The 22,936-nt window shown below is 34.6% G+C and overlaps 1 protein-coding gene across 1 annotated transcript in view; it reads right to left on the reverse strand.

Moving 5' to 3' along the window:
* The window catches only part of LOC132726473 (lipid scramblase CLPTM1L-like), a 43,193-nt gene that overhangs the window by 15,138 nt on the left and 5,119 nt on the right, over nt 1–22,936 (reverse strand). Inside the window, exons 4-9 of the mRNA XM_060711789.1 lie at nt 22,339–22,525; nt 21,669–21,799; nt 20,762–20,834; nt 7,058–7,175; nt 5,009–5,103; nt 2,778–2,966 (exon numbers count right to left, since the gene is read on the reverse strand). Coding sequence (XP_060567772.1) covers nt 2,778–2,966; nt 5,009–5,103; nt 7,058–7,175; nt 20,762–20,834; nt 21,669–21,799; nt 22,339–22,525 — 793 coding nt within the window. The remainder of the gene's footprint in view (nt 1–2,777; nt 2,967–5,008; nt 5,104–7,057; nt 7,176–20,761; nt 20,835–21,668; nt 21,800–22,338; nt 22,526–22,936) is intronic.

Genomic DNA, 22,936 nt, shown 5'->3' on the forward strand with positions numbered 1-22,936 from the left:
TGAGCTTTGACCTAGTGACCCCAAAATCAAGAGGGGTCATCTACTAGTTATGACCAATCACTATGTGAAATATGAAGACTTTGTGATGAATACTTTTCAAGATAATCAGCGGAAACCATTTTGACATTTTAAGGTCCCTGTGACCTTGACCTTTGACCTAATGACCCCTCAATCAATAGAGGTCATCTACTACTTATGACCAATCACTATGTGAAATATGAAGACTATGTGATGAATACTTTTCAAGATAATCAGCGGAAACCATTTTGACATTTTAAGGTCCCTGTGACCTTGACCTTTGACCTAATGACCCCTCAATCAATAGAGGTCATCTACTACTTATGACCAATCACTATGTGAAATATGAAGACTTTGTGATACATACTTCTCAAGATAATCAGCGGAAACCATTTTAACATTTAAGGCCCCTTTGACTTTGACCTATGACCTAGTGACCCCAAAATCAATAGGGGTCATCTACTAGTTATGACCAGTCACTGTGTGAAATATGAAGACTTTGTGATACATTAATTTCAAGATAATCAGCGGAAACCATTTTGACATTTAAGGTTCATGTGACCTTTGACCTAGTGACCCCAAAATCAATAGAGGTCATCTACTACTTATGACCAATCACTATGTGAAATATGAAGACTTTGTGATGAATACATTTCAAGATAATCAGCAGAAACCATTTTGACATTTTAAGGTCCCTGTGACCTTGAGCTTTGACCTAGTGACCCCAAAATCAATAGGGGTCATCTAATAGTGATGACCAATCATTATGTGAAATATGAAGACTTTGTGATGCATACTTTTCAAGATAATCAGCAGAAACCATTTTGACATTTAAGGCCCCTGTGACCTTGACCTTTGACCTAGTGACCCCAAAATCACTAGGGGTCATCTACTAGTTATGACCAATCACTGTGCGAAATATGAAGACTTTGTGATCCACACTTTTCAAGATAATCAGTGGAAACCATTTTGACATTTAAGGTCCCTGTGACCTTGACCTTTGACCTAGTGACCTCAAAATCAATAGGGGTCATCTACTAGTTATGACCAATCACTATGTGAAATATGAAGACTTTGTGACAAATACTTTTCAAGATAATCAGCCGAAACCATGTGGTCTACCGACGGACAGACCAACGGACCGACAGACAGACCCACAGACAGACCGACATTAGCAAAACAATATACCCCCTCTTCTTCGAAGGGGGGCATAAAAATATCAAGATCTATCCACCTATGACATTTCATGTTGACATCTCAAACACTTTTGAGTTATGCTCCACTCAGGTGAAAAATTAAGTATGAAAAATAACAAAGGGCACTAACTTAAAACTTATGAAAGGTAGTTATCATTCTTGTGCACTGCACACCTCCTGAGTGAGATCTATGCACCTACGAAGTTTCATGTTGATACCTCAAATACTTTTTGAGATAAGCGCCGGACAAAATAGTATGAAAAAGAACAAAGGGCAATAACTCAAAAATTGTATAGGGAACAGTTATTTTTCTTGTGCACAGCATTCCTCCTCAATAAGATCTATCCACCTATGACATTTCATGTTGACATCTCAAACACTTTTGAGTTATGCTCCACTCGGGTGAAAAATTAAGTTTGGAAAATAACAAAGGGCAATAACTCAAAAATTATGAAAGGTAGAGTTATCATTCTTGAGCACTGCACTCCTCCTCAATGAGATCCATCCACCTATGAAGTTTCATGTTGATATCTCAAATACTTTTTGAGATAAGCTCCGGACAAAATAGTATGAAAAAGAACAAAGGGCAATAACTCAAAAATTATATAGGGAAGAGTTATCATTCTTGCCCACAGCATTCCTCTTCAATAAGATCTATCCACCTATGACATTTCATGCTGACATCTCAAACACTTTATGAGTTATGCTCCACTCAGGTGAAAAATTAAGTATGAAAAATAACAAAGGGCAATAACTCAAAAATTATGAAAGGTAGAGTTATCATTCTTGTGCATTGCAAACCTCCTGAATGAGATCTATGCACCTATGAAGTTTCATGTTGATATCTCAAATACTTTTTGAGATATGCTCCGGACAAAAATGTGGACGGACGGACGGAAGGACGGACGTTCTAACAGGAGAGTAATTATGTGGCTACTCTATTGTTCTCTCTATTGTTCTTTTTAGCCACACAAAAGAAAATAGCCACATAAAAGCATTACGGAATGAATGACATCAAAGAGAAAGAACAGTTACCTATTGTCCCTCTAGCCACATAATTACTCTCCTGTGAGTGCGAAAGGACGAACGGAGACTATTTCTATATCCCCCGCCAAAAAGAGTGAGTTAAATAGAGAGAATCAGGAGAGTTAAAAGGAAGATAAACATATAGGTTCATGAGGTGACTAAAAATACAAAGAGCAGTATAGTCTTACAATAATGATAATTTAGAAGATCTGTCTGTAAGGCAGCACACTCAACCATTCTAAGTGCTTGACAGTAAGAAAAGGGGCATAACTTTTCAAAGAAAGGTCACTCAGAGTCATGGGACCTGTGCCTATCATGTTAGATAATCACAGAGAATAAGTTTGTGAAATTTCAATCCATTCCCTTCAGTAGTTTTGGAGATAACAACTTGTAAGCAAAAATTTAACCAAAGTGTTATGGCAACAGCGACTCTGACACCAGGGCTAGTACAATATTATCCCTATTCTTTGAATAGTCGAGCTAAAAAGATACATGTAATAATAACTTGTATAGAAGAAAACAAGGTTGAAAACAAACCTCAATGATTGTACTTATGCCAGCTGGTATCAACACCAATAAACTTGTTTCTTCATCCATAAGGTAAAAGAATATAACGGCCTGAGAGACACATCTCCATACCACCGCCCTTGTTGATAAACCCACCATAGTGTCTCTATTCTTCCAGTAACTTATATCATTCTTAAATGCTAGGAAATCAAACAGTAACTGAAATACGAACAAAATACATTTCTAATAATTATCAGGGATTAAAATGATTATTTCTTTATGTAGCATTCAAAATTACGTGGCTTTATAAAAAGAATGGATGGTCAACTTATATATATACAATTTGAACAAATGTTACAAATTTGCTCCCAAACATGCATTTCAAATACGCGGGCTGTTCAAAAAGTAATCGGACTAAGAGTCTTGCATCATCATATTCCATTAAATTTAGAATATTTTTATATGTATGGCGATCGTAAAATGTTTTCTTCAATTTAAGCATAAGTTTATTACATTCTTGTGCTTAATGTGTGTCCCCCGTGATCTAATAACCATGGTAACACGCATCCGGCGCAGCACATCAACAAAGTTATTAAAGCATAAAACTTATTTTATTGATTTTTTTCACTGTATTCATAGAATATGTTCTGATAGTTTTCTCTTGTAAAATTGTACAATGTAATTTAACATGAGGACCATGATCGCCCTGAAGTCCCTCACCTGTATATAGGCCCCTGGGGCTGGGCCAATTTAATATGTGGCTTATTTTATTTACTTTATTTGAACAAACTTGGTAGACACCCATTAGAAGATGTTTCATGCTAAATATCAAAGCTCTAGCTCTTTGAGTTTTTTAAAAGAAGATTTAAAGTTTTTACTAGATCTACACACATATAGGGAGAAAAAATAACCCCCCCCCTTTCAGGGTGGGTCCAATTTTTACCCCTTACCCCAGGGATTTTATTTGAACTAACTTGGTAGACATTCACTTGATGATGTTTCATTATTAGTATCTAAACTCGAGCTCTTGGGTTTTTTAAAAGAAGATTTTTACTATACACATATGAAAGGAAATCAATGTCTCCACAACCTCCCCCCCCCCCCCAGCAGGGCCAATTTTGAACCCAAGGGCTTTTATTTGAACAAACTTGGTAGACACCCATTAGAACATGTTCATGCTAGATATCTTAGCTCTAGCTATTTGGGTTCTTTCAAAGAAGATTTTTTAAGTTTTTGCTATATGGATATAGGGAAAATCAATGACCCCCTGAGGCAGGGCCAATTTTGACACCAGGGCTTTTATTTGAAAAAAACTTGGTAGACACTCACTAGAAGATATTTCATGCCAAATATCTAAGCTTTAGCTCTTTGGGTTTTTTAAAAGAGGGTATTTAAAGTTTTTCCTGCAGAGTTCTTCATGAAATTAAATTCTTTGAAGAATTTTTAAATGTGACCACCAAAGGAACATTCCTGTGAAGTTTCGATGAAATTGGCTTAGTGGTTTATAAGGAGATGTCATTTACAGTAAAAGTTTACGGACACCGGACGGCCGGACACCGGACGAAAAGCAATCTCAAAAGCTCACCCTGTCACTTTGTGACAGGTGAGCTAAAAAATGTGAACAGTAGAACTTCAGTCCTATTACTTTTTGAACAACCCTAGTATATATTTACATACATGGGACGTCTATGTTCCTGGACAATGTCACTTTACACATCAGTTTCAAAATGATTCACAGAAACAATGAAACATTTGGAACAACATTTCTTCAATCAATTTATCTACATATGTATTTCAACAACATTGTAAACTACTCATTACGAAAATTGGTTGACTGATTAAAATTTTTCGTATACTTTTTTATTACCTTGGCAACCTTCAAACACACTTGGATTAAACAAATATTACTGAAACGTTTGAATTTTTGTACTTTTGACTAAATATGAACTTTAGGAACGTCTCAATGCCCACATATATTAGTGGTTTTCATATAAAGCCTGGTTGTTAATGGTTGTTTATGAGGTAGGGCAATCCTTTCTTGAAAACTGTTACTTTGTTATGTCAAATATGTACGAAAAAAATCAAATATGGAACAAATGACTGAGTCAGACTGGCATCAATATCTAAAGACATCAATTTATGTACAAGTTATATTAAAAACAACTAAATAATGACCAAAGTCATGTACAAGTAATAAAAGACTTTGAGATATTAAATACAACCAAATCAATGGCAGAAACAAATATCTTTTTCAAACTTACATGAAATGCAGCCACAGCAAAAGTAAGCATTAAAAACACAAAATTTGTGTCAGAGAAAATGCCTTTAATTTCATCTGTATCTTTTTCTGTAAAACCTGAAAAACAAAACAAAAATAAACAAAATACATTGTATCTGAAAAACAAAACAGAAATAAAACAAAAAACATTGTAAACTAATTTTGCATGTTCTGTAATTGTCATTTAACCCTGTTGATTGTTTTTACATGAACATATCCAGTTTCTATTATTGGAATTGAATTTATGGAGATATCAAGATGGTATCAAGTTAGTCTGCTAACAGTATAAGACCTGATCCAGATAGGCAGACTGTCCTGGCTCTATGCTGGCAACATAGGCTAATAATACATTGAGATTTTGGAAACAATTTGAAGACAGGTAAAACAACAAAAGAGCGGATAAACGCTTACCTGGGCATGTTTTTCACACCTTTGGCGATCAATAACAATTTGTATTATTGTACTTGGCTATCAAATTGAGCAAGCGTTATAGCGTGCTATAAATCTAAGTCTACTTAAAAAAAATTTTTTTTTTTTTTTTTGGGGAGCCAAGGTCTATGAGCGCTCTACTGAGATTAGCGTTATAGTGAAGAGCGAGTTATCGAGGCTACAGTGTATTTGGTTCCCAGCAGGGTTTGGCTTTCTGCTGCCAGCACAACAGGTTTTCCTGTCTGTCTCACAGTTATCATCTACATATCATCAAAATGTATACCCTTCACTGGAATATTGTACAGCAGTTTAAATCTTCATTTTTTTCTCTTTAACAACTGTTACAAAAAAATAAAGCTGTTGGTAGAACAGTGCACTCGACTATTTCCAGTGCTTCATAGCAAAATACGAAGTGCCTGCACAATGTAAGAATTAACAGAGAGAAAGATTTCATTTCAATAACATGACATTGTAATAAGTCTGGATATTAAGCAAAGAATTTTCTAAGTTCACAAAAGGTCATATGTCATTCAAAATCTATGCATGAGTTATGGGTCTTGGAAATTAAACTTCAATAATATTTCTTAAAGGAACTCCAAGGTACAAAAGCATAAAACACAAAATTTGAATGTCTACTATAAATGAGATTTGGCACTTGGAACAGAAACATATGCAAAAGATAATTAAGAAATATAATCAAAAATAAATTGAAAATCTTATTTTGTGCTTTTCTAAGTCCAATTTGAGTGAAAAGTGCAGCAATGCTTTTCAATTTAGGGTTATTTTTCACAATTATAATAATTAAGAGTGAGCCAATGATCTGAAATTATGTACAAAAGTTATTGGTCTCAACATCAAATGGAAAATTATTCTTGAAAAATTATTTCCAGTCCTGTCATGTCAAAAATCGCAGTAGAGTCCCTTTAAGGCATGAATAACGTTTCAAGTGAATAACATCAGTAGTTTTAAAGATGAATATTGGAATGTTACCTGGTACCATGTTGTTTGACAGTTATGTTTTGATAATGAAACTACAGCAGCTGTCATTGCATTAAGCTATTTCACATTGTGTCCTGGGTAACATACATTAAAAAAATAACACCCTCCAATAACACCGTGTGATCATGTGACTTTTCATGTTAATGCATGTTTTCTTTTCCATTAATGAATGCACAGTTTTTATGCAAGAATAATTGATGCTATACAATAAGTTAAGTGTAAAATTAAAAGTGACATTAAAGCAGCACACTTCCAGATTCATGCTAATTTACCATGAAAATTTTGAAAATGTATTTAAAAGTATAATAATGTGAAATAACCAAAAGGAAGCAATTTACAAATTATCAATGGCACTTACAACCCGCGTTAATTACCAAAAAGAGGGAAAATTATGCAATAATAGCCATAACTACTTCAGTAACATAGAAATATAGTTATAAATACCGAAAAATCAGTCATATAACGCACATTACAAGTAAATTATTACTTGAATCTTAAATCTTTTTACTTTTCCTAAAATCTTAGTACATTTTAGTTTTCAAGTCTGATTTTATGTTCATCTGAAGGCATACTGCTTTAAGCTGATTTTTTCGTTGTACTATACCTAAACCATGAAGCATTTGTATGGACTGTAACATATTACTCCACATCCGTAGTTTACCCACAGATATAGGGCTGTATGTTATAACTAATGGTAATGTGTCAACACTCTTGTTTACTTCCTGAAAAAACAACAAAAGAAACATTAGGCTAACTTCAACTAACAAATAAGCATTTTCATTAAACCCATCAACAGAAGAAGTAAGTACTAACTATTACAACAAGTGTATAATTTGTAATTTAATTTAATCCATGCGTTGTGTTGTCCAATCGAACTTTATAATGTTAGCTAATCGACTGTGTTATGTTCATATCAAAACTCTTGAAATTCAGAACAAGCAGTTCCAATTCAAAGAACAGACATTTCTTGATCATAAAACAAACAGTTCCAATTCAAAGAACAGACATTTCCAGATAAAAAAAAACAAACAGTTCCAATTCAAAGAACAGACATTTCCAGATCAAAAAACCAACAGTTCCAATTCAAAGAACAGACATTTCCAGATCAAAAAACAAACAGTTCCAATTCAAAGAATAGACATTTCCAGATCAAAAAACAAACAGTTCCAATTCAAAGAACAGACATTTCCAGATCAAAAAACAAACAGTTACAATTCAAAGAACAGACATTTCCAGATCAAAAAACAAACAATTCCAATTCAAAGAACAGACATTTCCAGATCAAAAACAAACAGTTCCAATTCAAAGAACAGACATTTCCAGATCAAACAAGAGGGCCATGATGGCCCTGAGGTCGCTCACCTGTATATAGGCCCCCCCCCCACCCCGGGCCAATTTTTACCCAAGGGCTTTTATTTGTTTATTTGAACAGACTTGGTAGACACCCATAAGAAGATGTTTCATGCTAAACATTTAAGTTCTAGCTCATTGGGTTTTTTAAAAGAAGATTTTTTAAGGTTTTTACTATACACATATAGTTAAAAACAATGACACCCCTGGGGCAGGGCCAGTTTTGACCCCGGGCTTTTATTTGAACAAACTTTGTAGATATTTACTTAAAGATGTTTCATGCTTAATATCTAAACTCTAGCTATTTGGGTTTTTTCAAAGAAGATTTTTAAGTTTTTGCTATACACATATAAGGAAAATCAATGACCCCCCCGGGCGGGGCCAGTTTTGACCCCAGGGCTTTTATTTGAACATACTTGGTAGACACCCATTAGAACATGTTTCATGCTAAATATCTTAGCTCTAGCTCTTTGAGTTCTTTAAAAGAAGATTTTTTAAGTTTTTACTATATGCATATAGGGAAAATCAATGACCCCCTGGGGCGGGGCCAATTTTGACCCCAGGGCTTTTATTTAAACAAACTTAGTAAACACTCATTAGAAGATGTTTCATGCTAAATATCTTAGCTCTAGCTCTTTGGGTTCTTTAAAATAAGATTTTTTAAGTTTTTACTATATGCATATAGGGAAAATCTATGACCCCCTGGGGCGGGGTCAATTATGACCCTAGGGCTTTTATTTGAACAAACTTGGTAGACATTCACTAGAAGATGTTTCATGCCAAATATCTAAGCTCTAGCTCTTATGGTTCTTTAAAAGAAGATTTTTTAAGTTTTTACTTTATGCATATAGGGAAAGTCAATGACCCCCCGGACCGGGGCCAATTTTGACCCCAGGGCTTTAATTTGAACAAACTTGGTAGACACTCACTAGAAGATGTTTCATGCTTAATATCTTTGCTCTAGCTCTTTGTGTTCTTTAAAAGAAGATTTTTTAAGTTTTTACTATATGCATATAGGGAAAATCAATGACCCCCTGCGGCGGGGCCAATTTTGACCCCAGGGCTTTAATTTGAACAAACTTGGTAGACATTCACTAGAAGATGTTTCATGCTAAATATCTAAGCTCTAGCTCTTACGGTTCTTTAAAAGAAGATTTTTTAAGTTTTTACTATATGCATATAGGGAAAGTCAATGACCCCCCGGGGTGGGGCCAATTTTGACCCCAGGGCTTTAATTTGAACAAACTTGGTAGACACTCACTAGAAGATGTTTCATGCTTAATACACTTCAGCCTCATTAAAACGCTCATGTTGGGGTCCAATGTCTCACCACCGCGTTCTAACGAGGCTCTCATTAGAACGCTCATTGCGAAATTACCGCATTACCCCACCCACCACATATTATATATAACGCTGATTTTTTTTACTTACTGTTCAATGAAAATCGACATTATCTTTTTCTAAAGCCATTCAATGATGTAAACATGTAATATATTCACAATAATACTAATTATATTTAAAAGAAACGAAAAACTTTCGAAAGAAAATTATAAATCATGAATGTAGTGTAAACACTAACCGTTAGCCATTAGTATACTGTAATGACGTTGGATTAACTAGGGGACACAACTAAAGCTGGACTGTAAATAACACTGTAATACAGTCCAGCTTTAGTTGTGTCCCCTAGTAAATCAGACGCCAATTACTTCCTGTCATGGCCGCTCTATTTACAGTGCAGGATTTTAAATTGATTTTGGGCTTGTGGGTTATTTAATTCAGCGAGGTTTACATGTCAAAGATATGTGTGTGAATTTTAGTTTATTTATACTCATCCCCGGTTGCCAATGTCACAGTTATGATATGAATTTGAGATTTTGGAAACAATTTGACGACATGTAAAACAACAAAAAGTCGTGAAAAGAGCAAATAAACACTTACCTAGGCATGTTTTTCACACCTTTGGCGCTCATAAATGTCCTAATAACAATTGTTTATTGTACTTGACAGTCAAATTGAGCAAGCGTTATAGCGCGCTATAAATCTAAGTCTACTTAAAAAAAAAATTTTTTTTTTTTGGAAGTTTTTTTTTTGGAAGTTTTTTTTGGGGAGCCAAGGTCTATGAGCGCTCTACTGAAATTAGCGTTATAGTGAAGAGCGAGTTATCGAGGCTACAGTGTATCTTAGCTCTAGCTCTTTGGGTTCTTTAAAAGAAGATTTTTTAAGTTTTTACTACAGTAGAACTTCGGTAAGTCGAAGTTGAAGGGACTTGCATAAAAACTTCGACACATCGGGACTTCGACTCATGAATCGCTCTCAATTCCATGACAAAATTTCGACCCGTGACTAGTCCTAATTATAAGCTCTATAACGAAACATATTTCATGTTTTTCCATCATTAATCTTATCTTTAAATTTTACAATGATAAATATAGCATGTCAAATTACGTTTTTCACGACTACCCAAAGAGTTACAAAAGGCGTATGAATACGAAAGGGCGATAACTAAACCAGCTTATAGTAAATATTTCGCGTGTTATTCTCACGCGACACCGGGTCAAGGATGTTTTTCAAATGAAAGTAGTGAAGTAGTTCTTACTGTTTACTTTCAAATACCACTACGGCAATTAAAAAAGTTACGATTAAAGCATTTTATCACACATTTTATCGCAAACAAAGGCTGTTTGAACACACGGCTGTGTTATTAACACCTATCACACAAGTTGATTGGAAATCGTCTTCGCAGCCAGATAAGGTGTGAAAAATGTCTCAAGGTCAAAGGTGTCAAAACAATCCAACGACTTCGACTTATTTGTGGTAAATTGCACTAGATTTACTTTATACGGACCACGAAAAAACCTCGACACATCGAAAAATTCGACACATAAAATTTCGACTCATAAATAGGTTTTTATAAGGAATATATAGGGGGGAAAGTGGGGACTTTCATTTTAATTCGACACATCGAGAAAATCGACTAATCGAAGTTCGACTCATAGAAGTTCTACTGTATATGCATATAGGGAAAATCAATGACCCCCTGGGGCGGGGCCAATTTTGACCCCAGGGCTTTTATTTGAACAAACTTGGTAGACATTCACTAGAAGATGTTTCATGCTAAATATCTAAGCTCTAGCTCTTACGGTTCTTTAAAAGAAGATTTTTTAAGATATGCATATAGGGAAAATCAATGACCCCCCGGGGCGGGGCCAATTTTGACCCCAGGGCTTTTATTTGAACAAACTTGGTAGACACTCACTAGAAGATGTTTCATGTTAAATATCTTAGCTCTAGCTCTTTGGGTTCTTTAAAAGAAGATTTTTTAAGTTTTTACTATATGCTTATAGGGAAAATCAATGACCCCCTGGGGCGGGGCCAATTTTGACCCCAGGGATTTTATTTGAACAAACTTGGTAGACACTCACTAGAAGATGTTTCATGCCAAATATCTAAGCTCTAGCTCTTAGGGTTGTTTAAAAGAAGATATTTAAAGTTTTTTCTTTCGGTTGCCATGGCAACCAGAGTTCTGCATGGAATTAAATTCTTTAAACAATTTTTAAAGGTGACCACCAAAGGAACATTCCTGTGAAGTTTGGATGAAATTGGCTCAGTGGTTTATGAGGAGATGTCATTTAAAGCAAAAGTTTACGGACGGACGGACGATGGACGGACGGACGCCGGACGAAAAGCGATCACAAAAGCTCACGCTGTCACTTTGTGACAGGTGAGCTAAAAACAAACAGTTCCAATTCAAAGAACTTACATTTCCAGATCAAAAAAACAAACAGTTCCAATTCAAAGAACAGACATTTCCAGATCAAAAAACAAACAGTTCCAATTCAAAGAACAGACATTTCCAGATCAAAAAAAACAAACAGTTCCAATTCAAAGAACAGACATTTCCAGATCAAAAAAACAAACAGTTCCAATTAAAATTATAACAGCTCTATTACACAAACTCAGAAAGGAAAAAGTTTTAGAGCACTGCGAATTCACTTATATTCTTGGGCATGAAATTTCGTGGTATTATCAAAGCAGGCATTTTCGTGGGTTCTTAAATACATGGATTTTCAATTTCTTGTAAAAAAATAAAATAAATAACCTTATGCAAAGTAATCTTACACTTAATCGCCTCACATTTTACTTACCGGATGTACATATCTTTAAGTATCACACAGCGCTTGTCAATAGATTTAATCCTTGCCTCTGGACATTCATTACACAAAAATTGGCAGAAAAGCGCCGATGCATGTTTGTAATATATAGAATAATAGAGACATGGCAAGAAATATTTGTTGGGATTAATTTTGTTGGGTCTTAAATTCGTGGATTGACCTTCCCACGAAAACCACGAAAATTCGTGCCCCACAAATAATGATTTTACAGTAATTCTAGTCACAAACTTTATCTTATGTCAAAACATTGGAAAACAAAAAGGGACAACCATTTGGTATTGTTGTTTAACTCAGTAATATTTGTTTGTTGTTTTACTTCATAACAACATGGTATAGGTCATATGTCCACTTTCAGATTTAGTGGTGGGGAAAGATTTAAGGTGACCTTCTGTATGCAATATTCCAGGCACGAAAGGGCACCTGAGTAGAACCACTGATGTACCTTAAGCTAAGTGGATAGCTTCCTGACATGAAAGAATCAAAAGTAAATGTCTATATTGGAACCCACAATGTCAAGGGGCCAAACAAATATCCTGAAACTTTGTATATATACAACCTACAGCTGCTTCAGTATTAAAAGATGTTTCATAATTGCCTTTCAGGGGCAGATCACTCAAAAATAGGGATGGTTGCCATTTTTTAAAGGCAAATAACTCAAAAGTAGGGATGGTTTCCATTTATAGGGACAGATAACTCAAAAAGTAGGGATGGTTTCCATTTTCAGGGGCAGAAAACTAAAAAAGTAGGGAGGATTGCCATTTTTCACGGGCAAATAGCTCAAAAAGTAGAGATGGTTTCCTTTTTAAGGGGCAGATAACTCAAAAGGTAGGGAAAGTTTCCATTTTTAGGGTCAGATAACTCAACAAGAGGGCCATGATGGCCCTAGATCGCTCACCTGACCCATCAAACTCATCCGAACAATTACCTAGACAAGCATTCTGACCAAGTTTCATGACAGGTGAGTCAAAAATGTGACCACTAGAGTGTTAACAAAGATTATCCATATTTGAGCAGTGTGACCTAGTTTTTTACCCAGGTGACCCATATTCGAACTTGACCTAGAAATCATCAAAACAAACTTTCAGACCAATTTCAAGAATACTTGGATCAAAACAGTAGCCACTAGAGTGTTAACAAAAATTTTCTATTTTTAGCTCTGGTGGCCTAGTTTTTCATCCGAGATGACCCATTTTCGAACTCATTCAAGTTTGATGATAATCAAGTCAAAAATGTGACCACTAGAGTGTTAACAAGGTTTTTCCATATTTGGGCAATGTGGCCTAGTTTTTGACCCCAGGTGACCCATGTTCGAACTTGACCTAGAAATCATCAAAACAAACTTTCAGACCAATTTACAGGATATTTGGATCAAAACAGTAGCCACTAGAGTGTTAACAAGATTTTTCTATTTTTAGCTCCTGTGACCTAGTTTTTCATCCGAGATGACCCATGTTCAAACTTATCTGAGCAATTACCTAGATAAGCATCCTGACCAAGTTTGATGATGATTGAGGCAAAAATGTGACCACTAGAGTGTTAACAAGATTTTTCTATTTTTAACTCCTGTGACCTAGTTTTTCTACCGTTCGAACTCATCCGTGCAATTACCTAGACAAGCATCCTGACCAAGTTTGATGACACTTGAGTCAAAAATGTGACCGCTAGAGTGTTAACAAGGTTTTTCTATTTTTAGCTTCTGTGACCTACTTTTTCATCCGAGATGACCCATGTTCGAACTCATCTAAGCTATCACCTAGACAAGCATCCTGACTAAATTTGATGATGATTGAGTCAAAAATATGACCGCTAGAGTGTTAACAAGGTTTTTCTATTTTTAGCTTCGGTGACAGTATGCTTCACTGTACTTCATGGATTGTTCGATGAATGAATACGAGCGTGTCAAGATTCCTGGCACGATTATTGGTGGACTTTCCCTTCAGGTCTGTCTTCAGCGCTCACGTCATGTCATATACTCAACATCACTAATTCCGTGTCATCACTTATTTCACGATAATGGCATATTTCCATGTGACCAGTGTCAAAATTGGTCAGAATTGACATATTATATTCATACACCTATGCAACAAAGTTTTGCGCAAAATATTTTAAATCTCTAGATTTTTAGGTAAAACAGAACATTCTACAAATTTCTGCAAAAGGCAATAATAGTCCATTAAATTTGTGCGTATGTCTGAAACAATCATCATTTTCTAAATGTTCTAGATTGTTGAAGAAATAAATTTTGAGTTACAAAGTAAGGATAATTTAAATATTTAAAATCAAGCAAAATAACATGTAGAAATTATAACTAAAACATGAAAAAACTGAAATTTAACACCATTACCGCAATTTAAATGATGACATATTGTTTTCAAAATGGCCGACATATGGTCTACGTTTGGTCCATTAAAATTGACTTTGACTGAATATATTGCTGTTTCCTAATGCCATACATCAGGAAATACCTATGCTTTTCTCTCATCGATTCGAGACTCTTATTTTGAAAAATTGCACTTGCACAACAAATATCAGATATACATACAGTGCAATTAGTGCATTTGTTAAATAAATTCATTATCTAAAAGTTCAAAAACTTTAAATTACTTCTAAAAACAATCGCTCAAAGATTAGAGCATCTGAACATGTCAACCATCTGATTCGCCCTGTGACGGCATCAAAATATAGGTGCTCACACCACTAAATGTTCGCATGATTATTTCCAGTCCAATCTGATCAATATATGTTTCAAAGTCTTAAGTAAATTCTAACAGCATAATAAAATTTTTTTTTGGCTTAATTGTAAGTGTGTTTGATAAATTATAACATCAATATCGAATATTTTAAAGTAATTAGGTCATCAGCTGATTGTAGGGTAAGCACATTTACACCTATTCAATTATGCATTTTGATTGGATAGAATTGTCAAATTGAGTGTCTAATAAAACTTGTGTAGTATTTGGATGGTGTATGTCATTGCAGAAGTATTTACATCAGACATTTATTTAAGTCACAAATCGATGGGAAGGCACACAGGGCTCGACAAATCCGAGTAAAAATTGACTCCGGACGAGTTAATCTCCCAGAAATGCTCGTCCTGCAGGACTTGTGAAATTTCTAGCAGAAAATAATCAAATTTCAATTCAATTCTTTTGAAACCCTTTTTCAAGTTTCACTAGTAAAACAGAGCACGAAATAATTCCCTTGTGTTTGATGGGCAAAACGGATGTTGATTTGTTGAATACAACGCTAAATTCTGTCTGATTCTATTTTGTTAAATATACTAAAAGCTTGTGTGTCGATTCCTGTATGTTCCACAAACAACGATCTTTAGATTATACAAAAATTTGTTCACAAAATATTTTAAAATGTCTCAATGCGATATTAGGCAAATGTTTGGCCAGGGAGGAGAAAGTTAAACAGTGTATTCAAAAAAGAACAAGAGCTGTCACAGGAGACAGCAAAGCTCGACTAATAAAATACTGGACGCAGTAAGGAAGACAAAACTATGAAAGAAAAATCAATTATGTATAATTATGTTTTAATTTATAGTAAAAAAATAACATTGTTAACATAAATTCCAAGATTAAAGGGAATAATTCTAGAAATAGTCTCGCTAGAGTTATGAACCTTGTCACACAACATGTGTGTAATGATAAGATATAAATATTTGAAGTTTGAAGTAGATACCTTAAAAAGTAAAGAAGTTATAATATCTTGTATAGAAAATCCTAAGTTCAATGAGAGATAAATCTGTAAATATTGCTTCAAGAGTTATGAACATTGTCACATAAAATGTAATTGATGATAAGGAATAAGTATTTGAAGTTTGAGGTAGATACCTTTAAAACTGAAAATGTCATAGTAAACAAGAGGGCCATGATGGCTCTATATCGCTCACCTTAAGGAATAGATCTTATAAAGTATTTTTCTTTTTTAAAAAAAAAACAACAGGTTTATAAATTTCTTTAATGTCATTTAAAGGTTAGTGTCAAATGTAATGTATTTTTGGCCGACAGCAACAGGAATGCAAACAAGTGTATAGAAATACCTCTTTTTTCTTTTCTTTAAAGTACAGGTTGCTAAAAAATACACTCCCTGTGGCGTGTTTACATAATGAAAATTTTAACAATGACATCATAATTAACAAGACGAAGTACAAATTTGGATAATACTTCAATAAAAATTGGTCAAAGACAAAAATGGCCGGGTTGCATTTGTATACCAAATAACATGACTCATGAGGCTGTGATGTTACAAAAATTTCCTACCATTGACCATTCATATCGAACTTTTAACTAAATCAGTAAACAGGAAGAGGATAAGCGATAGACCTGAACTTTGCAGTCACAATACCAAATTTCAAGAGGCTGTGAGATGTAGTTGCTAAGAAAACTGTTACGGAAATTTCCTTCCATTTACAATTAATGCCGAAAATTTCACTAGGTCAGAAAACTGAAAGTGAATGAGCAACATACCTGAAATCATATCAATGTTGTATACCAAACATCAAGAGGCTGTAATAAGTAGTTGCTGAGAAAATTGTTACAAAAAATTCGTACCATTGACCATTATTATGAATTAAACTAATGAAAAAATTGTTACGAAAAATTCGTACCATTGACCATTATTATGAATTTAACTTAGTCAGTAAACATGAAGTGGATGAGAGACAGACCTAAAATCGAATCCCATGGTATGGGACAATGTGTTAATGCTGCATACTAAATATCATGAGGCTCTGGTAAGTAGTTGTTGAGAAAACTGTTACGAAAAATAGCCCAACCAATTCGCCTGCCTGCCCGGAATCAAGCCTCAATACAGGTAAACAGTATTTTTTTTTCATATATGATTTTTTTTTTTCGAAAACCAGTATTATAGTTATAACAGATATCCCATTAGTGTTTTAATATCAAAATATTTTTTGAAAGTGTTTACTCATGGGTATCATGTTGGCCCAAGCATCTGTGGTTTATCATAATTTAGAAAACCCTTTCTAAAAAAAAGAACAACAACAAACAGCAGGGATCTCAGGAAGGTAAGAATTTCACGTGGCAGACTGTTTGACCAAAATTTTCATGAGTCATTTCAGTTTTTTCTTCTCTTTTAATCTCTACATGAACCATCTTCATGTCTCAATAATGAATTAAAAAATTACTGTTTGAGAAGATTTTTAAGTATAAATTGATAATATTGTGAGGTTTAGTTATTTTAAAATTACGTATTTTTCTTGCTAAGTTAACAAAATGATAAAGATAATTAAGTATTACTAGCACCATGGATAATTGCCAGAATTATTTTTCCATTTTCACTTACATTTATTGAGGTCAATAACACATGTGTACATGTATAATTTTATAAATCATAACACGGGACGTCGGGAGGTGATATTTACATAAATACAGAATGTCATGCCTTACTACTTAACAAATAGTTAACGAAATACCTGTTTCAACGAAGCACACCGATAATTGTATTCATCTTCACTTCTTTGTTATGAAATATGAGTTTATGTTAAAAAATTTTTCAATTTTCTTGATTGGCGGACGTTTCTTCATGTACTTCCGGTTTAGTATAATTTATAATCTCAACTCGAGGTCAGGTTGATACAGATGTTTTCTGAGGCAATTTTTTTATAGACTGACAGCTGGTATGCGTTATTTAATGATTCGAATCGTATCTCAGAATGAAATAATATGACATAATTCGTTCATCAGTAGGTGCGGTGTAGCTATATGATTTTTCCCGCAAACCGGAAGGATACAAAATATCCGTACGGTAAATTAAACTTTTATCTTAATCAACTAATTTTTGTGGAAACTAGAACTCCGCGAGTCGGATGTGTCGCCTTGTGAACAATGTAGTTTAGGAGAAATGGCCCGGACAAAAATGAAGTATGAAAAATAACAAAGGGCAATAACGAAAAAAATAATAAGTGCAGAGCAGCAGTTTCTGTGCACTGCACTTCTTATCAATAAGATCTATCATTCTATGATGTTTCAAGTCCATAGCTTTCATACTTGAGGAGAAATGACCAGGACAAAAATAAAGTAAGAAAATCAACAAAGGGCAATAACTCAAAAAATAAGAAATGCAGAGTATCAATTCTTATGCACTGCACTTTTTCTTAATGAGATCTATCATCCTATGAAGTTTCAAGTCCATAACTTTTATACTTTCGGAGAAATGGCCTGGACAAAAATTAAGTATGAAAATTAACAAAGGACCATAACTCAAAAAATAAGAAATGCAGAGTACCGATTCTTGTGCACTGCACTTCTTTTTAATGAGATCTATCATCCTAGGAAGTTTCAAGTCCATAGCTGTTATACTTAAGGAGAAATGGCCCGGACAAAATTAAAGTATGAAAATAAACAAAGGGCAATAACTCAAAAAATAAGAAATGCAGAGTACCTGTTCTTGTTCACTGCACTTCTTCTTAATGAGACCTATCATCCTATGAAGTTTCAAGTCCATGGCTTTTATACATTAGGAGAAATGGCCTGGACAAAAATAAAGTATGAAAATTAACAAAGGGCAATAACTCAAAAATTAGGAAGTGCAGAGTACTGGTTCTTATGCACTGCACTTCTTCTTAATGAGATCTATCATCCTATGAAGTTTCAAGTCCATAGCTTTTTTAGTTGAAGAGAAATGGCCTGGACAAAAATTAAGTATGAAAATTAACAAAGGACCATAACTCAAAAAATAAGAAATGCAGAGTACCGGTTCTTGTGCACTGCACTTCTTCTTAATGAGATCTATCATCCTAGGAAGTTTCAAGTCCATAGCTGTTATACTTAAGGAGAAATGGCCCGGACAAAATTAAAGTATGAAAATAAACAAAGGGCAATAACTCAAAAAATAAGAAATGCAGAGTACCTGTTCTTGTTCACTGCACTTCTTCTTAATGAGACCTATCATCCTATGAAGTTTCAAGTCCATGGCTTTTATACATTAGGAGAAATGGCCTGGACAAAAATAAAGTATGAAAATTAACAAAGGACCATAACTCAAACAAGAGGGCCATGATGGCCCTAGATCGCTCACCTGATTTATCAAACTCATCCAAACAATTACCTAGACAAGCATTCTGACCAAGTCTCATGACAGGTGAGTCAAAAATGTGACCACTACAGTGTTAACAAGGATTATCCATATTTGAGCAGTGCGACCTAGTTTTTTACCCAGGTGACACATATTCAAACTTGACCTAGAAATCATCAAAACAAACTTTTAGACCAATTTCAAGGATACTTGGATCAAAACAGTAGCAACTAGAGTGTTAACAAGATTTTTCTATTTTTAGCTTCGGTGACCTAGTTCCACATGCGATTTCGAACTCATCCAAGCAATTACCTATACAAGCATCCTGACCAAGTTTGATGATAATTGAGTCGAAAATGTGACCACTAGAATGTTAACAAGGTTTTTCCATATTTGGGCGGTGTGACCTAGTTTTTTTCATCCAAGATGACCAATGTTCGAACTTGACTTAGAAATCATCAAAACAAACTTTCAGACCAATTAACAGAATATTTGGATCACAACAGTAGCCACTAGAGTGTTAACAAGATTTTTCTATTTTTAGCTCCGGTGACCTACTTTTTCATCCGAGATGACCCATGTTCAATTTCTTCCCAGCAATGACCTAGACAAGTTTCCTGACCAAGTTTGATGACAATTGAGTCAAAATTGTGACCACTAGAGTGTTAACAAGGTTTTTCTATTTTTAGCTCCTGTGACCTAGTTTTTTCATCCGAGATGACCCATGTTCGAACTCATCCGAGCTATCACCTAGACAAGCATCTTGATCAAGTTTGATGATGATTGATGCAAAAATGTGACCACTAGAGTGTTAACAAGGTTTTTCTATTTTTAGCTCCGGTGACCTACTTTTTCATCCGAGATGACCCATGTTCACACTCATCCGAGCTATCAACTAGATAAGCATCCTGACCAAGTTTTGATGATGATTGATGCAAAAATGTGACCGCTAGAGTGTTAACAAGGTTTTTCTATTTTTAGCTCCGGTGACCTACTTTTTCATCCGAGATGACCATGTTCGAACTCATCCGAGCTATCACCTAGACAAGCATCTTGACCAAGTTTGATGATGATTGATGCAAAAATGTGACCGCTAGAGTGTTAACAAGGTTTTTCTATTTTTAGCTCCGGTGACCTACTTTTTCATCCGAGATGACCCATGTTCGAACTCATCCGAGCTATCACCTAGACAAACATCCTGACCAAGTTTGATGATGATTGAGGCAAAAATGTGACCTCTAGAGTGTTAACAAGGTTTTTCTATTTTTAGCTCTTGTGACCTAGTTTCTAATCCGAGATGACCCATGTTCGAACTCATCCGAGCTATCAACTAGATAAGCATCCTGACCAAGTTTGATGATGATTGAGGCAAAAATGTGACCGCTAGAGTGTTAACAACTAAATGTGAACGGACGACGGACGGACGGACGACGGACGACGGACGACGGACAATCATCGATCCTAAAAGCTCACCCTGAGCATGCTCAGGTGAGCTAAAAAGTAGAGATGGTTTTTCATTTTTAGGGGAAGATAACTCGAAATGTTGGATAGGGCCTGATATTTGTTTCAATCATTATTCTCTTTAACCAAGCATAGTTTAAGAAAATTCTGTTTTCTAGTTTAAATTTTCTTTCTCTATCTGTACAAAAAATAAAGAAACTATAGGAAATGTTTATAAGATATAAATAATACAAATAAAATATTTGGTCTGATGCCATTTACATTTACAAATATAAACTTACCACTAGATCTTTGGTTCGAAAGCCTAGCTGATCAATATAAACTAGTGGAAGATATTCTCCTTCTGGTGAAATCCTGTAAAATAATTCAAAGTCCACATTCTTATATACACACATTTAAGTCAACTCCCTATAAGTATTTTAGAATTAATTTCTCGGTGTAAGGGTCATTAATTAATAATGTACAACAAACTGTATAAGTAAAAAGCAATTAATGCTATGTTAACAGTTCATATGTTGGTCTTCAGTTTACTTTGAAACAAGAAGTCAACAAACTGTCAGATAAAAAGTCAGTAAACTCATTGATGTGTAAATCATTTCCTTAAACAATGAACATAGAAAAGCAATAATGAAACATGCCAATGTTAGGCTGATGTCACTGCAAAAATAATATACATGTATGAAGCAATTTAAAAAAAATTATTTAACTAAATTCGCAGAATATCTAGCAGAGAAAAGTAAGTTCTAATACAGTAGAATGTTAAAGCCACATTATGTCACATAAACAAATAATTTTCTCTTTTTTTTATAATTGAAAAACATGAGTTTATGTATTTTTTATATTATAATGGCTTTAGAGCACTTTGGATGCTTATTGCCTCAAGTAATGGTAGTGTTGAATGTGAAATAATCAGTCATAAAAGTAGCGAAATGTAAACTAGTATTTTGATGTCCATGCAAAATACTAAATCAGTATAACTTTATAAATTTCCAAAAATTAATTAATCTTGTACACTGAGTCTAATGATCAGTTGTCACGACAGATTCAGAATCAGGCGGAATAAGTAGTTGGTCATTGGTAATTACTTACTAAATAAATAGAAAAGCCATTTAGGTGGATAAACCATCAAGATATGACCTAAAATGTGCTAATATCAGCAGAAAAAAAAATCCAGAAAAACAAACAAACCTTAAATATTTCATGATCTCCCCAGGAATTCCTTGTCTATCAAATGCAATCTCATCCTCCATTACAGTTACAGTGACCTTTGACCTCCAATGAGTCACTGCTTTTCTACCAGCAGTTTTTGGTTTACTATCCTTTAATTAAAGCAAAACATGCAGCTAATAAGTATCAAGCATGCAATACCTTTTTTGGGCTGACTGTAATTGATATTAATAAGTAGGACATTTGTTTGTATTATGACAAGAATCATAAATAGAGAATATTGAATGAGTGTAAGTTCAATACTGAATTTACTGAACAAGTTGGATACAATTATAATATGCAAGCCTTTGGGTAGCATAATACTCGTATTATTTTATTCAACGCGTTCAATTAATTCGGTAATGAACCTACCTGAATATAATATTCTGTTTATCAAAATACCAATATCAAAAATTTACCCAAAATATAGAAAGTTTAAAGTGAAAAAGAATCGTTTTTCATTGACCTGCCTATAGTGTAACGCTAGCATTTGGCATGTCTTTACACCATATATATATCACACCAATTATGTCACATCAAAATATATGCACGGCCGTGCAATACCATTTTTAAGGAGTCACAAAAGCAGCACGGGTATGTGAGAAGTATATTACAAGAAAGATTTTTGTTAAATGATATATGTTCAGCATACCTCTTTGGCAGTATCACCAAGTAAGTTGAAGACACCTGACTGTGGTACCATGTATGTGGTTATGGCAGACTGGTCATTTGATGTGTACTGGCTTGTAAATGGGTCCTGTTTCCGTGGATACACAAACACATGCAAATAAAGAGTTCCATTTCTTCTTGTTTTAGATGGAATACTCACATTGAATTCTCTGAATAAATAACATGAGATATAAGCAATGATAACATGAAAGATGAACGTGTATAACATAAATGTTTGTTGGATTTTAAGTTACACAAGCAATGTAGAGGACATTCAGTAACTTTTCAGCTTTACTGGTGGAGGCAGACTCCAGGTGCTCCTTCTTTCATTATTTCAGACATGAGTGGGCACCTGAGTAGAACACCAACTTTCCTTAATCTAGCCTGAACTGGAATCTAATCCACAGCAGTTAGGAGCAAGTGATGTCAAGTCAAGGACCATAATCACTTATCCACAGAGGCCATGAATAACATAAATGAGCCGCGCCATGACAAAACCAACATAGTTTGTTTGCGACCAGCATGGATCCAGACCAGCCTGCGCATCCGCGCAGTCTGATCAGGATCCATGCTGTTCGCTA

This window comes from Ruditapes philippinarum, unplaced genomic scaffold (assembly GCF_026571515.1).
Source record: "Ruditapes philippinarum isolate M1 unplaced genomic scaffold, ASM2657151v2 ctg33_1_1_1_1, whole genome shotgun sequence".
Taxonomy (NCBI): Eukaryota; Metazoa; Mollusca; class Bivalvia; order Venerida; family Veneridae; genus Ruditapes; species Ruditapes philippinarum.